Here is a 15,931-nt window from a genome sequence, read left to right on the forward strand (position 1 = left end):
TACTGGAGATAGGAGGCTTGAACATCAGTTCTGCTCCCAGCTGTGCAGATTTTAATGCTACCTACATTCATCCATTTGAGTGTTGCTACCAGAGCATCTTCCAGTAGCAGGATCAACAAATGTGACTGAAACGCTGCCATGTGTTGTCCTTTCCTTTCTCTCTGCGGGGAGAAAAGGCACAAGGCAGGAACCTGAAGTGCTCACCTCTGCAGGACATGTGCAATTCAGCACCATGGAATTGAGCTGAGCTGAGTGACCTCAAAGAGTATTTACACAGCTTCACCCACTGTGAAACCACTGATGCCTTGACATTTAAAACTCACATTAAACTTATTATAGTCTCTTCAATCTTCATCTTCTAAGCAGAAAGAAAAGCAGGAAGGAAACAACAGGAGAAATGCTGAGAAGCAAATCAAGTTTTCCATATACTTTGATTAGTCTGGGATTGGATACTTAGTTTGAGGTAGGGGCCAATGGGTGCATACAAACTAAGCTGGGCACTCACAGTGCTTTGCTGGCTTCTACATGTGTCCAAAGATGTGAAAAAGAAGGAAAAGTAGCCAAGAAAATATAAGTTGCCATGGATGTTCCCTGTCACGTCCCTCTTTCATAGAGATTTACTGCATTCTCAGACATCTTCTGGAATTATGAACTGAGTTAATGTTTAAATGCTCTGCAGGTCCTATGGAAAAAAAAAGTATTTTTTCCTGTATAAAATCTACAGCCCGCACAGTGTCGCTTCTAAGAAAAAGATACGGGTTAAAGATCATAACGGAAACAAAGTTAACAGGAGGGTGCCCCTTCAAAAAGGAGTAAACATTTGCCATTTACTTCATGCTACAGGAAGTGTTATATGACAACTCAGAGGACAGCTGTCCCACTCCTTTGTGTTCATGAGGAGTTGTCCCTCACCCTGCCGTCAGATCTTGCTGTATATGGGCAGGTGTCAGGTTTACACAGTGGCTCAGCTGTAAACAAAGCCTGTCCAGCTGAGCCACATAACACACAGAGGTCACGCTCAACGATGCCTTGACTTCTTCATCTATGCTTCCTGCCTAGCTCTGACACAAGCGGGTCCATGGTAGCCAGGAGGGGTAGGAGATGTCAGATGGGCACTGAAGTCTGTGTGTGACTGGCAGAGCTTTCTAAATTAAAAAGACTACTTTGGTATGTCACTGCAATTTCCCACCAACAAATGCCAGATCACAGGAGACAGATTCCCTCAGACTCTAAAATGTTCATGATCTATGGACATATTCCTCGTATTTTGTAATCTTCATGCTTACCTACTATTTCGTGCTTCCTTGACTGATGGCACCAATGCAGAGGCTGGCCAGGGTGAGATATTTACACTATGACTACTATTGATATTGACCTCTTCTTGTTCTGTACTTGCCAGAGAACATACATAGCTCTCCCTGACTGACTTTAAAAAAAAAGCTGCCAGCCACAGTAGAGTAAAATTTGATGGCTGCCTTACCCTTCCTTTCTGGTAGGGTGTTGACCTCAAAGGGTGAAATGGAAGGTGTTCCTGCTGATGGCAGGGGGGTTGGAACTGAATGATTTTTAGGGTCCCTTCCAACCCAAACCTTTCTATGATTCTATGAAAATTATTTAGATTATTAAGACTGAAATATTATTTCAGGCTGCAGTTTTGATACCATTTATTAAATTGGAGGAAAAAAAATATAATCAGCCATTGCATCTGGTCCTTCAATAAAAATGATACCTTGGTACAAATGTGATCAGTGTAAGGCCTCTGTATTCCTAATGTGAAGCCAAACCTTTGAGTCTATTTACTGTATATTTACATGTGAGTATCTACTTGGAATGACAATCCATTGCTTTCACAGACTCTTTTATGCACAACCTCCCCATTCAGGAAAACCAAGTCTAGGGAACCCAATGAGGCAAGTGCCACTCCCAGACAGGGGTGCTTTCATGAACTTCAAGAATTTTTTACTGTGTAGACCCAACTCTACAATACTGTACCTGCCAAGGAGCCAGAAGATACATAGGGAACCATGTGCTGCAAGATTTTATTAAACATAACAGTAATGCTTCTAGACAGTATCTTTTTGTTCATTTGCTTTGTTCAAGGCCACCTCTAAAGACATAACTGAGTCCCTAATGAACCACAACGACTTCCAGATTAACACACTCAGGGTTTCAGTAATCACAGGAAAAAGAAAATTCATGAAAATACAGATTATTCTAGTCCCATTGATTTTGAGTGTCTTTAATTTTTTTATTTTAGACACATTGAATTTTTAAGTTCCATGCCAGAGTATTTTGAGCAGTTTTTAACAACAGGCATATAAATGAGGAGTGCAAGTAAGTCTTCTTACCTCACAAAACATAGGCAACTTTTTGGCAAAATCCACCACTCTTGTAATCGCTGGTGTGATAATTTTTGTAAACTGGCTGAAGGCTTCTAAATCCACTTTCCCACCTTCTGGGGCATTAACTATTGGTGCCTGCCCAATATCTTCTGGCTAAGGATATAAACAAAGATATTTAAAGGAGCAGTCTGTCTTAGAGCAACTATTTTATACTCCAAAAAGTCCTGCTTGGTATAGAAGAGATGCTAAAATAAAAAGCAACACTATTTGCTTTATAAGTAAAGCCCATTTACATCACAAAATGTGAATTCATTTGTAAGGCATTTGTGAAAGAGGTGACAGCATAGAGAAATGGGTGACTGGTATGCTTCTACCCATTCTTTGTGGACAGCTGGACTGTTGTGCGCACAGTTTCTTCCCTGTGTCTGTATCCATGTATTTTATGGGTGCAGAACATGCATCTTTTGCTTAAAAAACATAGGCAAGTTTTTCCTTACAGGAGCTGAAAGCTCTCAAGTTTCTCTAAAAGCAAAGAGAGGTGAGGAGACATGTTACCCCTGAGAAGATACTGCTGCTTTGCAGGATTAGGCTCTTTACCTATTCAAAGCTCAGAAAGTCTCCCCAGAAGAGATTGCCAGGTATCACAGGCCCCGCCCCCCCCCCACCCCCCACCCCAGGCAATTGCCAAGGCCAGTTTCCAAAAGACTAAAACAATTAATGTGCAAAGCTAAAACAACTTATGAGCAAGAAAGAACACACTAACCTAAAGGTGCCCTGGAAAATGTAAATGGAATTTGAACTCCTCTGTGTAAATTTTGGTTGAAAATTGCCTGTTGCATCATTTCAGCTCAAGGCTTCTCCAAATGAAAAACAATTCATATTTTGAGGATTTCAATAGGAATATACAATGAAACAGTTTCAAGCAGAATCTGTAAGGAGTGTTTTTTTATTCCAAATGCACTTGAACTTGTTCACCTGTTTTTTATGCAGCTGGCGAATGTTAACATATATTTTAGAAACAGGCACATCAAAGCTGGTTTTTTTTTTGTTTGTTTGTTTTTTTTTAAAGTGTGGCTTTGCAATTACAAACACTTATTAAACACCATGCAGAGGTTTCATTCTGTTCACACTAAGGTCAAAAACTAGAAAAAAATCCAGAGAAACAGACCTTTAAGACTGATGGGCCCCATGACATTTATAGAAGACACTTAAACAGGGAAGGTGCTGAAAGTGCTGTCTGTAATAAAAACTTGTGTTCAACCACTTTTTTAAAGAAACACATCATAAAAGGTCCTTCTGTAACCAATCTGAATCCAAATCTAACTTCTTACAAGAAAAAAACTCAGCAATGTGTTACTAAAGCAAGCACCAATTGTAAAAGAACAATGAAAAAGACTGGGCTCAATTATCTGATGGTTTCTACTAAAAAACTCAAATAAACTCATTTCTAGGCTCTCTCCCTTCCTGAATCTTGGGTAACTAAACCACATTGTTTGTGTGCTCATGATAAACAACCTTCATCGCTTCCATGCAAAAAATACCGAATGCTTAAACCACATGAACCATTGTTATGGAGAAAAAGGAAGAGCACAGCATTTTCTTGGGAAAGGCAAAGCAAGTCAGGAGAGCCAGCTAAAGCTAACACACTGGAGGGGAGCTCCTTCCACCTAACTCAAGAGGAAAGGAGGTGTGGACCCCAATGAACTCCCTGTTGTCAAAGAACCTGCCTCAGCCACGTAAGGACAGATCCATAGCTCCTGGGGCAGACTGTCAGCTTCTCCTGCTCTTCAACAGCTCATTCCCAGCCCAAACTCTAGCTCCCTAGGTTTTATCCCAAACCAGCTGATACCAGTGAAGAACAGCACTCCTGTCTAAGCAACCAAAAGTACTACTGCAGTTGCTTCTTGATCTGCTCACACCTTGCTCTGCAACACCCCTGGAAAGTGCTTTCTTGGTTCTTGCCAGTGATTACTGGCTGTGGTTTCCTGACTGTAGATTACTATGAACACGAGCCATTCATATAGAAATTTAGATGGTGTCACTGGCATTAAAAAACCCCCAACATTAGAAAAGAGATCAGCTGCTTTGAGTACATAATTTCTCTTAGCAATTCAACAGTGAGTTGAAATTCCCACGGTGAATTACGCAGTAGGAGCCTAGGCTTGCAAAAAGATGAGTGTGTTTTATCTGATTTAGTATACTGACTGTTAAAGACTCCTGTGTATTTCTGAAATGCAGTCTCTAATCCCTCTTTTTTGTGGTACAAGCATTTTGCATTCTGCACTTATTTCCCTTAAAAATCGATTTAGAAAAATCAAATAAATCCATTTTTAAGGTTGAGCACCACAAATCACCATTTATTTTCTGACCCTTAGTTGTAGGATGAAAGTCTGAGTTGTTTTGTAGGCTGCAATCCCAATGGTATGGTATATGTATCATCCTGTTCTCACTGAAATTAATTTTCCTTGCTGAATTTATTTTCATTACTGTATTCACCATCAACCAAAAGAGGCAAAACCCCTGAGTTATTAACCAAAAGCACCAGCTTTTATCTAGAAATTTATATTGCTTTAACACTTTCAATATGTTTTATGATAGTCCCCAATAAAGACAACTATCCCTAAATAGAATATATTAAAAACATACAGTATGAATTATAGACTGCTTCTGTTCTCAGTCAGGAGAGAAACAGTTTTTCTACTTTTTCTTATCATAGCACATAATAATAAATAGCACATAATAATAAAAGTATCCAGCTGAGTAAGCCTTAACATAGCAACAGGCTGTTTATCTTTTGAAAGACATAGTCTGATCTAACACTGAGGTTCAGACACGAAAAATGAAGTAATAACTACACAAAATCATCCTTTTTTCACAAAAAAACACTGGTGATAAAATCTCTTTGGGGTTGTAATGCTGGGAAAGCACTGCAGAAGAAAGAACAGAACCCGGCTTTAAGAGCAGCGTACAAGGCTACAGCCCATACCAGAAATTTCCTTTTCTGCTTCCAGTGGCTTCCCTGTGCATTGGTGGCCACATGTGCTTCAGTGACAATTTTGATGAGCTCCCATTCCTCATCTGTTGGCTCTGGTTTGTGCCCAATGGTTTTCTGCAGCTCTTCCCGACGTCTCTTCTCTCGATTTTCTTCTATCAGCTTCCTCTTTGCCAACCTCTTGCTGTCATCCAACACCACTAGCAGGGGAAAAAACATACAAAAATGGCAGGAAGCTCGTAAGACTGTCAAAACTCTGGTCTTTTGTGTGCCTAAGGTAATAGTTGCTTACAAACACCTTAACTAATCAGTAAGGAAGTACGTTGGCAAGACCAACAGTTGAGACAGTTCTCTTACTTCTCCCTTCAAACTGTTTTCTCAGAAGCCTGGATAGCAAAGAGTGACTTACCGTCCTGGTAATGCCCTGTATACTGCCACGGCCCTCAAGGGGTTGTTCCACCAATAAAACTAATATGCAAAAGCTTTGTGAGGTGTCCAAGTGCTCCTATAACGGACTTGGAGTAATCCATATTGGGAAAGATGCACTTCTGTTTTCTTTGAAGTCATATCAGCATGTTCACACTCACTGCCCTGAAGTGCAGAACATGTACTTGGATGCCAACAGAAGGTAAAATGGATCTAAGAAAGTGGAAGCACTTATTCATAGAAGGGTCATCTGGCTGAAGCATGACACAATCAGGTCAAGATACCTTTGGCTCTTTCCCTAATCCCCACAAGTGGTGTTCCTGTAAAGCCCCTTACTTTCAGTGACTCCAGATACACAGGCCCCAGGGCTGCTCTGCTTACCCCTTCACTGGTATCCAGCCCCTCTCCTGAAGGTCTACCTGGCTATAATGAAATTGTCTCCTTTATTCTATTTCCCTCTAGACAGAGGGCACTGATATACATTACATTAGCAATGAAAATACCAAGTTAGACTATTCTTCTGTTGTTTACTGGGCCTGTTTTCCTGTCAGTTCTTCTGCAAAGGATAATACTGGCAACAACCATGAAGGCACAAGAGGATTTATATCACTTCTGGGGGCTTTATGTGACTTCCTCCCATTTGTAGTAATTGAAGTTATCGGTGTAAATCCCTGTGCAATGGCAGGAAAAGAAGACCCCTAAGGATTAATCTTACAGCCATATTTTCTAGTTCTTTAGAAGAGACTCAAAATCTTTCCAGCAGATAACTTCTTCAGGGCTAAAAATAAAACAAACAACTGCAGGATGACTCATACAATGACATTCAATTTCACATCCTCCAGAATTTTCTAAACAAGATGTTTTTATCTCAAGCAAAGTGTCCGTCCAGATGCATTTCTCCCTCCTCTCCTCCAAAGAGTGAACATTCCTATTGTTACTCAGCTTGGTAAGGCCAGGAGAAGGTGCAGCCTGATGAAGGATAAACAGAAAATTACAGCCCTGTGAAAGTGGCTTAATGCAACGAGTATGATTCCTTGGTATTATTAAAACCAGAAAAGGGCTGGCAGTTCTACTTTAATTTCACAAGCTTCATCAATCAACATACTTTAAGCAAACACAGACACTGAAAAAAAAATAAAATAAAGAAAAACCAGGAAAATATACTTACAATCTGTTGCCATGCCAACAAAGATACACTTTTTGAAGCGACATTCCTGGCACTGATTTCTTGTTACTTTGTCTATCACACATTTTCCTTCATATTTACAGGAATAGGTTGGATGGAGGTTCTTCTGAATGGTTCTTCTAAAAAAACCCTAGGTGCAAAAAAAAAATACATAGGAAAGCATTAGCACTGAGCAGTTTTTAAAAATTGGGAGCTGCTTGATTTGTTAGGCATGTACCTAAGTATGCAAGATAACACACTTCATTACCAAAAATTCTCAAAGCTCTCAAACCAGTTTTATAGTGTACGGCATTTCTCTTGATTTTTCTTAACAATTAAAAACATAAAGACACCTTAGATAAGTAAAGGTGCAAGTAGTGCTGTCTTGAGACACAAATACTGTGTACTTGTCTTCTTGTAGTCTTATTTTTTACTGTTAAATTTTTTTTTGTATATGAAGTATTTTTTGAGCCCCTTTTCAAACTCTGTAATTATTTTGAAGGATATTGAAAGGCATACACATAGTTTTAATTAAAAAGCAGCTTCTGCAAATAGTAAGTATGGTGGTGTCTTTGTGCTATTAAAGGATTGAGGACAAACAGTTCCACTCCTTTATTTCCATAAAAGCCAAATAACCAACCAAATCTGGGCAAGAAAAAGATTTTGCAAATACAGTCTACACAATCTTTGAGTTTGGTTCTAAACTGAAAGCATCCCTAATTTACAAATTATTTGTATTTCTGAGAAGCAGATTTAATTTGTATTTACCACAGAATTTCAAAAGCCCCAAAAGCCCCATCACCACCAAAGACTCGTCTGTCTATGTATCTATGTATCTATGTATCTATCTATCTATCTATCTATCATAATACAGATCTATCCTGCAAATTTAAACAGATCCTAAGACCATATGAACTAACACAATCCCACTGAATTCACTCATTCAAACGCCCCATAAAACCTTGCTGGAGGTAATAAAATCAGATAAAAGTTATCTCTGAACATTATGAGTAAAATCCTGGCATTAATTTCAACATGACTTTTCTCACTGACTTTTGCAAGGGCTGGATAACCTCCCCAAGACTGCAAGATACGAACAAGATAGGCTGTAAAGCAGAAAATTTAGACTTCACTTTAATTTCAAGTTTCACCATTATTTGAGACTGTCTAGATTCAGCAATGCAGCTCGGGATTACCTTGACACAGAGAACACACTGACACTCTGGTCCTGTTTGACTGAGGCTGCTCAGAATGGCTTTGCTTTTAGTCAAAACAATAGCAAAATTCAAGGGAGATTTTACCTTGTGAATAGTCTCTTCAGCTGGGATTTTGTCTAATGAATAGTCTCTTCACTTCAGTAGGCGAAAGGTCTGGTTTTAAATCATGTTAAATAATACCCAATAAAATCTTACAGCAGTGCGCAATTTCTTTTAACACAAAATGTTGAATTAACATGTACAGATAAGTCTGCATTTCAGCTTGTACTCCTAACTCCTGTGAAAACAATGAAGAGACTTGTCCTCATTAGAGTTTTATCTTACGAGGTTCAGCTTGAGCAAAGAGTACAACTCTTTCTTCCTTAATTATGGTAAAACCTGAAATGTTAATTAAACTGTGTGGCATAAAGCTTGTGTGGGAGCCTTTGCACGACTGGGACCAGTTGTGGTAAGATAAAATCCAGGAAATCACAGGCAAGATATCCTTATGTAGGGTTTGGAATAAGTCTCAAAGTCTCATCTACTGAACACCCAGTTTTTGTTCTGTTCTCAACCCTGAGACGAATTCCTAGAGGCAGGATCTGCTCCACCCCTTCCTGAACACCTAAGATGGCTGTGGACAACCAGGGTCACAGGGTTATCAATAGTTATGAAACAAGAGCTAGAAAACTCTCTAATGAATCTCAGCGAGTGAGCTTCTGCTTTCTAAACCTTGCGTGGGATTTCATGTAGCTGTAGCTTTATGATAGCAAGGGTCTCCATCACCTCTGCTGGGACAGCCCATTTCACCTTCTCACTTCTTTGCATTTCTCCGAAAAATTTTGCAAAAATCCTTCTTTGTTCATCTCTAGATACATGTTAAGGAATCTCTCTAAACACTTCACCACAGAAGGGTTATTCTCATCAATAAAAGAAAGCACATTGTACAGTAAGCAGTAACTCCTTCTAAACTCCTTTACTACACACATATATAGCAGTAGATGCAATGGGTAAAGTCAGGAAAAACATTTCAGTGATGTCAGAACTCACTGCTCATTTATTTGTGTTTAAATTCCTCACAATTTACTCTTCAGAAATCGTGTGAGGATGCTTTGTTCATGAAAGCACTTGCCAAAGCAAATCTTTGGTTGTCAGCCTTGATTATGCTTGTTACAAAACTAAAGTGACTTTGAGTGGAAGCAACTAGTAAACATCAAATTAATTGAAAATTTATTATATATATTGTGCATTGATAAATCATATAATTTTGTTGATATATCATACAGCTTGAAATGTGTATGCAGCTCCTCCAAGAAAATAATTACTTTTGCAAATTGTTATCTCAGGTCCTTGTGTGCATAAGCATTATTTAAAATTGTACGTCAGTGAGACGAACTGTATGTGAAGATAAAAGCAAATTTGTATGTTATGTCTCTAAAATAGCTGGTAGGCATAAAAAGAACTACTTGACTTGAAGTAATGAAAACCTTAGCAGGAAAGCTTGCAATAGGTACAGCTGTTCAGCTGGGAGCTAAGTATACTTCATACTGCCCCAGTACTGCTTACTTCCCATTATATCTAAATTAAATCACATCCATACATGTATTGTTATCATCTGTATATTGTATTCAGGATGTAAATGTGTAAGAACCACTTGCGCAGCTCCAAAGTTTTTTTTAAAGATATAAGTACTTTTTTATACTTTGTATGTAAGTATATGTATAAAACCATTATGAATATTACCATGAATCTGCTATACATAGGATATTTAGGTCTCTGTGTATTTCACAAATGTAACTTAGGGAAATGATGTACAACCAAAAGAACTACTTCAACACAAGAGTTACTGTGATGAGGAGCTCTAAAGCCAATCCAAACCCTAAATATCAGATCCAAATGTTCCAGACTTTGTGCGTGAACAGAATGAGACTTTCATGGCTTAGTCTCATGACACTAGCCCAAGACATGTGTGGTCCCATTTGTTTAGAAAAACATTTTTTTTTTTTTTTTTACTTTCTGGAGGAAAGAATAGCTTTCTTACAGAATCTCAAGCTATTCAGGCAAATTCATGGCAGTGAAATCATGTAAGATGTGTCTGATTGTGTTACTCCATTTTTTTATTTACTTGCCCAAAGCAATTTCTTTTTAAATTTAATTTTGCATGTATTCTTGGAGATGCATTTTAGGGCTGAAAGCACATTTCAATATGCTTAAGTTAAAGAAGTCAAAATCTTTTTGAAACTATTTTAATTGGTTGTCAATGCTTCCCAAATTGATGGATGTTACTGTAACATGAGCATGTGGAAAGGATTTTGATTTTTGCTTCTTCACAGGGATGGTGAGAGGCACTGGAACACTGCTAATCGCTACAGACTTCATGAACATAAGCAGAACCTTAGCTATTGCATAAACAGCTTCAGTGGAGTAGCTGGGAACATGCTGATGTACCCTGGATGCGAACATGGATAAAGAAACATTAAAAAATGGAAATTCAAAAGCTAACTGTTAAACAGCAGCAACAACAATCTAAATTTCTTGTTTTCTTTTCAGAAGCAAACACGGCAAAAACCAACTATAGTCCTTATGCATATGAAGAACAGCAGCATGGTCAGATACGGCTTATCATCAGTACTGGATGTTCTTATTAGCTTCTAATCTGTCTTTATTTGATTTGACAGCACAATTCAGGAAGTCTGTATAATGGAGGAGCTGGAGAGCTATTTCTGATTCCCACTTTCCCACTGTGCCATTTACCTTGCAACCTTCGCAAGTGATGCAGCGATAATGATATCCGGTGGCTTTGTCCCCGCATACTACACATAGCTCATCCTTGTCTAAGTAACTGGGTATGTACCCTGCAAAGAAAAAGAGGATGTGGCATGTAAACTCCATACAAAATTACAGGATACATTGGATAGAAAAAGGCTGTATTAAAATCCACTGCGTATCCTGTCTACCAGTGCCATACTTCTGAACTCACTGAATTTCCTGAATAAAAGTTTGTACTACGCTACAGACTTAATTAATCACAGTCTATAAGATTTTCTATTCTTCACACTGATTCAGTGTCTGCTCGTCAAGAGAAAAAGTTGGAACATGATTTCTCTCTCCTGAGTGAAATACTACATCAGCAAATACTCATTACTTCAAAAGATTTGATGTGAAATAATAAAATAGCAGTGAAGGCATACAATATGTTACAATATGTTTCTGTTCTGTATATCAGAAAAAACCTCAATATACTTGTACACTGCAGATGAGACCCCAGGTTTCAGTGTGACTGGGGGACTTGGTAGTAAGAAACATTTACTGACAGATGCTTTGTTTCAAAGCAGAAAGGTATGAGCAACATACAGCCCAAATTTTATGCCTGACCTGGATGTGTTCCACAGGAATACTTAATGTAGCCTGAATGTAGCCTGAATTTAAAGCAAAATACGTGGATGTTCAAATATGTTTATGTGTGTGTGTGTGTACATGTAGTGTTAGAATGAAATTTTCTCTTCAGAAGTGGTTTACCAGATCCAGCCAGTGAAAATATTCCTGCTGTGAAAAAAATTGGCAATGCTTGATTCTTTTCCCACAATGACATTTGTTTTGAAAACACAAGCATATTTTCAATTTGAGCAAAAAACCAAAACAATACTGATGGCAAGCAAAAAGTAATTGTAACCACAAACAACTTTTAAACAGGGTAAAATACAAATGTTTCAAAATCAATGTTTCCATGACTCATAACTAATGGAGTTACAGTTCATAACTTTACCTTCTGAAAAATCTCACTGTGAAGATGTAACACAGAGATGTCAGATTCCCTTTGAGGGGGGAGAGGAAAGTGCACTACAGTGTAGTGCACTACAGGTATAACTGTGTAAGATTAGTGGAGCGTAATAAACATTTCATAGAATCCCACAATGGCTGAGGTTGGAAGTAATTTCTGGAAGTCAACTGCTGCAACACCCCTGCTCAACACAGGGCCACCTAGAGCCAGATGTCCAGAACCATGCCCAGACAGCTTTTGAGTATCTCCAGGGATGGAGACTCCACAACCTTTCTGGGCAATATGTGCAACTGTTCTGCTCTGTCACCTCCACAGTGAAAAGAAAATACTCTTTTATTGTTCTCAGAAGGAATCTCCTGTACTTCTATTTGTGCTCACTGCCTCTAGTTCTGTCACTGGGAACTGAGAGGAGTCTGGCCCTGTCTTCTGCAGTGTGGGGGATCAGGTATTCACACAAACTGATATGCCCCCTTGAGCCTTCTCTGCTTCAAAGCTGAAGAGTCCCAGTTTTCTCAGTTACTCCTCACAGAAGAGATGCTCCGGTTCATCGTCTCTCTGGCCCTTTGCCAGGCTTACTCCAGGATGTCTGTGTCTTTCTTCTGTTGGGGAGCCCAGAACTGGACCCAACACTGCAGATGTTTCACTAGAGCAGAACAGAAAGGAAGGATCATATCCCTCAAGCTGCTGGTGATGATTTTCCTAAAGCAGACCAGATGCCATTTAACTCCCTTGCTTCAAGAACACACTGCTGGCCTGTATGCAACTTGCTGCCCACCACGAACCCCCAGGTACTCCAGTGCAAAGCAGTTTCCTGCCAGTTGGGCCTGCACTGCTGTGTTTATTACTCATCCCCTCATGCAGAATTTGGCCTTTCCCTTTGATGAACTTCAAGATTCCTCTCATCCCACTTTCCTAGCCTGCCTAGGTGGCTCTGAATGGGTAGCACTGGTGTTGCAGCCACTCCTCCCGTTTTTGCATCAACTGCCAGCTGTCTGAGTGGAATTTTTGAGTGCAATGAAGAAGAGCCCTTTGGATGCAGCTGCCTGTAACACTATCCCTTACCACTAGCTTGCTGAATCCATCTGTAGGTTGGCATAAGGTTAGACATGGAGGTTGATGTCTTTATGCAGCCCTCACAGCAGTATGGGCTGGCACAGCTTGGGGACTTGGGACACCAGTCACTTGGAGGGCAACCAGCAAGACTCAGGTCAGCAGAAGGCTGTTGCCGGATGCTGCAAGAGGAGTGGCCATCATCTTCCTGCAACTAACATGCTACAGGGTCAGCTCAGTAACAGTTTAAATTCAAATGCCTTCCTAAGGCTATGCTTCCAGAGGTTCTCCAGAAAGGAAAGTCCAAATTAGACAAAACACTTAAAGTTAACTGAGCTTAAAATGCTTAAACTTTATAGAGTCTGGTGAGTAAATCAGGAGAAAGTAAAGAAGGCAAATAGTATTTGTATGGCCTAATTTGAGTATAATTATGACAACCTCAAATTATAGAGGAACACATATCCCTCTTCTCTAAAACAAGGAAGCAGTAGTACTTGGAAGCCATTCCTGGATACAGGCATCTCAGGTCTGCCAATATTCTGAAAGTGGAGTGGGGGAATGAGCTACAATCTTAATGTTGTATCAAACCCGTCTACAAGACAGCAAAAGAGCAGATTTATATTCAGGCTACATTTCTCCATGATGGACAAATTATGCTCGGATAGACTGGTGGCCATGTGACATTGAGAGATGAGAGACAGCAGGGTTTCAACTCTAATTACATCACTGACTCCTAATAGACACTATGCCAGTGGGGGATTAGCAGAGGCTATTATCTCCATCCTGCCCCCACTCTGCTCACACCTGCCTCTGCACATGCAACACATACACAACATAGAGCTGACAGAGTGGGCAGAAGACGCAGCAAAGGGATGCAGAATTTTCCCCTAAATTTATCGTAAAGATCAATAGCTTCTTGTTATTGCTGGTTACTGCTATTCATGAAATACAGTCTTTGTAAGCACAAACTACATCCTCAAAAATTCAGTATCCCTGGTTAGCTTCCTCAAGAATTGTTTTTGAATTAAATGGCTTGATATTTCATTAATTATACAAGCTGGTTAGTGCTGCTTATGCAATGGCAACTTGTTCTACTGGAGGAGCAGGAGACACTTGTCTAAGCTGCTTCCTTAAATATATATAGTAGGTCATGCTTATGATCACTGCTGTCCATCTCCTTCCTGGAGTTTAGTGACTTTATCCAATATAAAGTTTCCAATCTGGCAGAACACAAAATCTCCTAGGGGCACTCCTAATCAGAAATTAAAAATGGCATCCTTACACGTGACCACATTGCCAATTTCTTGCATCAGAAGCATTAAGTGCCACCTACTTAAGATACCTAAATATTCTGTTCAGTACTTCCACAGACTGACTCCATGTCACAAGGGAAGTACACACCTGGAACTGTTCTAGTACTTCAACATGAAACATGAATAGAAAAATCTTATTCCAAGAAATCAATGGCAACACAAGTCTGCAATACACATATCTTTTCTTTCTATTACAGTTTTCTGTATTTTTAACACTTCTTCCAACAGCTAATGGGGTCAGAAACAGTTAGACTGGGAAGACTGGACCTTCAGTAGTATTTTTAAAAGATACAATTCAGACAGAAATCACTGCAAAAGGAGTAAGTGGATTTACATTCAATTCTTACAAACACTAATGTCCATTCTAAGTAATTTCTAGCAGTGGCAAATATCCTGTATGACCTCTGTATAAATTCAATACAATTTCATTTGAAAAACGTGCAGATAAACAGACTCAGTACATTTTTTTCTGCTTCTCAGAGTTAGAAACAGTATTAGCAAGAAGAAATTCAACACTGTTTTTCTAAACATGGTACCAGCATGGAAGAAATTAATAGCGAAGTGGAGGTTCTTGGAGAAGCCATGGATGGCAGTAGAGTTGTCTGTTAGATGTTTTGAGGAAGGAGAAGAGCAACAGACTTGTCTCACTATTTGCACCACTATTAGTAACTTGTCCCTCATATCAACAAGTACTTTTGCTTCATATGTATGTAATAACACTGAAGCAAAGATAAAAATGTCTATGTGGAAACGCAGATGCTGTCTGGACAGAGTAACACTGGTGCTCTCTTACTAAAGAAGAATGTCTGATAAATCTCATTAAAACATCAGGTATATTTCTATTTCAGTTGGTCATAATTTATCTTTTATTTCTTGGTCAAAACCTTTTAAGTAATTAGCTAAGAGAAATTGTTCAAGAGCAACACCAACCTCACTGAATTGTACAAAAACAACCAATATTGTTCCTTGTTTCAATTCTCTGTCTGCTGTATTCAGTATCCTCAAGGACTGTTGTTTGTTGCATCCCATATGATCCTCCAATTTAATTATCTGTCAAGTATGGCCTGACATTGCTCATCCCAATACCCACATGGAATCTTTGTTTTGAGTGGAGAATAACAGTGAATGACCTTGATCTGCCATGTCTAGTGTTTTCCCTGTAGCCTAAACTAACACCTTTGGTTCCCAGACTCCCACCTGCCAGTCTGCCTAATCTTACTGTCTTGGCAAGGCTAAGCACACAGCAGGACCACTTGCCCCTCTCTAGAAGAATGCGTCATATAATCTGTTATAGCCAATCTTGAGAGCAATCTAAATCACAAGTGTAGCTTTGTAGAGGCATGGCAGGAAACAATTCCCTTCAACAGGAAAATGTACAATGAGTCTGCCCCAAGCAGCCATAAGGACAGAAAGAGATCTGCTACCCCATGCAGTCATCTGAGGTACTCCTCCATTAATACTGTATGCATGCACTCTTGAATTACCATTTGCAGGAATGATGACTTAAAGCACCATATATGACCCTGCACAGTGTAAAAGGCTGGAGAGACACAAGCGAGACACTCAGCGCCTATTCCTCTATTCAACAAAGCAAAGAAAAACTATTTCAATTATAAAAAACTCTGAAAAATTATAGTGTTTCTTCTTCCTCTGTACCTGGTATACA

At 39.3% G+C, this 15,931-nt stretch overlaps 1 protein-coding gene across 5 annotated transcripts in view; it reads right to left on the reverse strand.

Annotated features, from left to right (window-relative positions):
• THRB (thyroid hormone receptor beta) overlaps positions 1 to 15,931 on the reverse strand; it is a 156,461-nt gene that overhangs the window by 8,783 nt on the left and 131,747 nt on the right. For all 5 annotated transcript variants that reach the window (XM_041466629.1, XM_041466628.1, XM_041466627.1 and 2 more), the window contains 4 exons: positions 10,876 to 10,976; positions 6,929 to 7,076; positions 5,329 to 5,534; positions 2,349 to 2,495 (listed from right to left, as the gene is read on the reverse strand). In XM_041466629.1, coding sequence (XP_041322563.1) covers positions 2,349 to 2,495; positions 5,329 to 5,534; positions 6,929 to 7,076; positions 10,876 to 10,976 — 602 coding nt within the window. The remainder of the gene's footprint in view (positions 1 to 2,348; positions 2,496 to 5,328; positions 5,535 to 6,928; positions 7,077 to 10,875; positions 10,977 to 15,931) is intronic.

This window comes from Pyrgilauda ruficollis, unplaced genomic scaffold (assembly GCF_017590135.1).
Source record: "Pyrgilauda ruficollis isolate IOZ18807 unplaced genomic scaffold, ASM1759013v1 scaffold2, whole genome shotgun sequence".
Classification (NCBI taxonomy): Eukaryota; Metazoa; Chordata; class Aves; order Passeriformes; family Passeridae; genus Pyrgilauda; species Pyrgilauda ruficollis.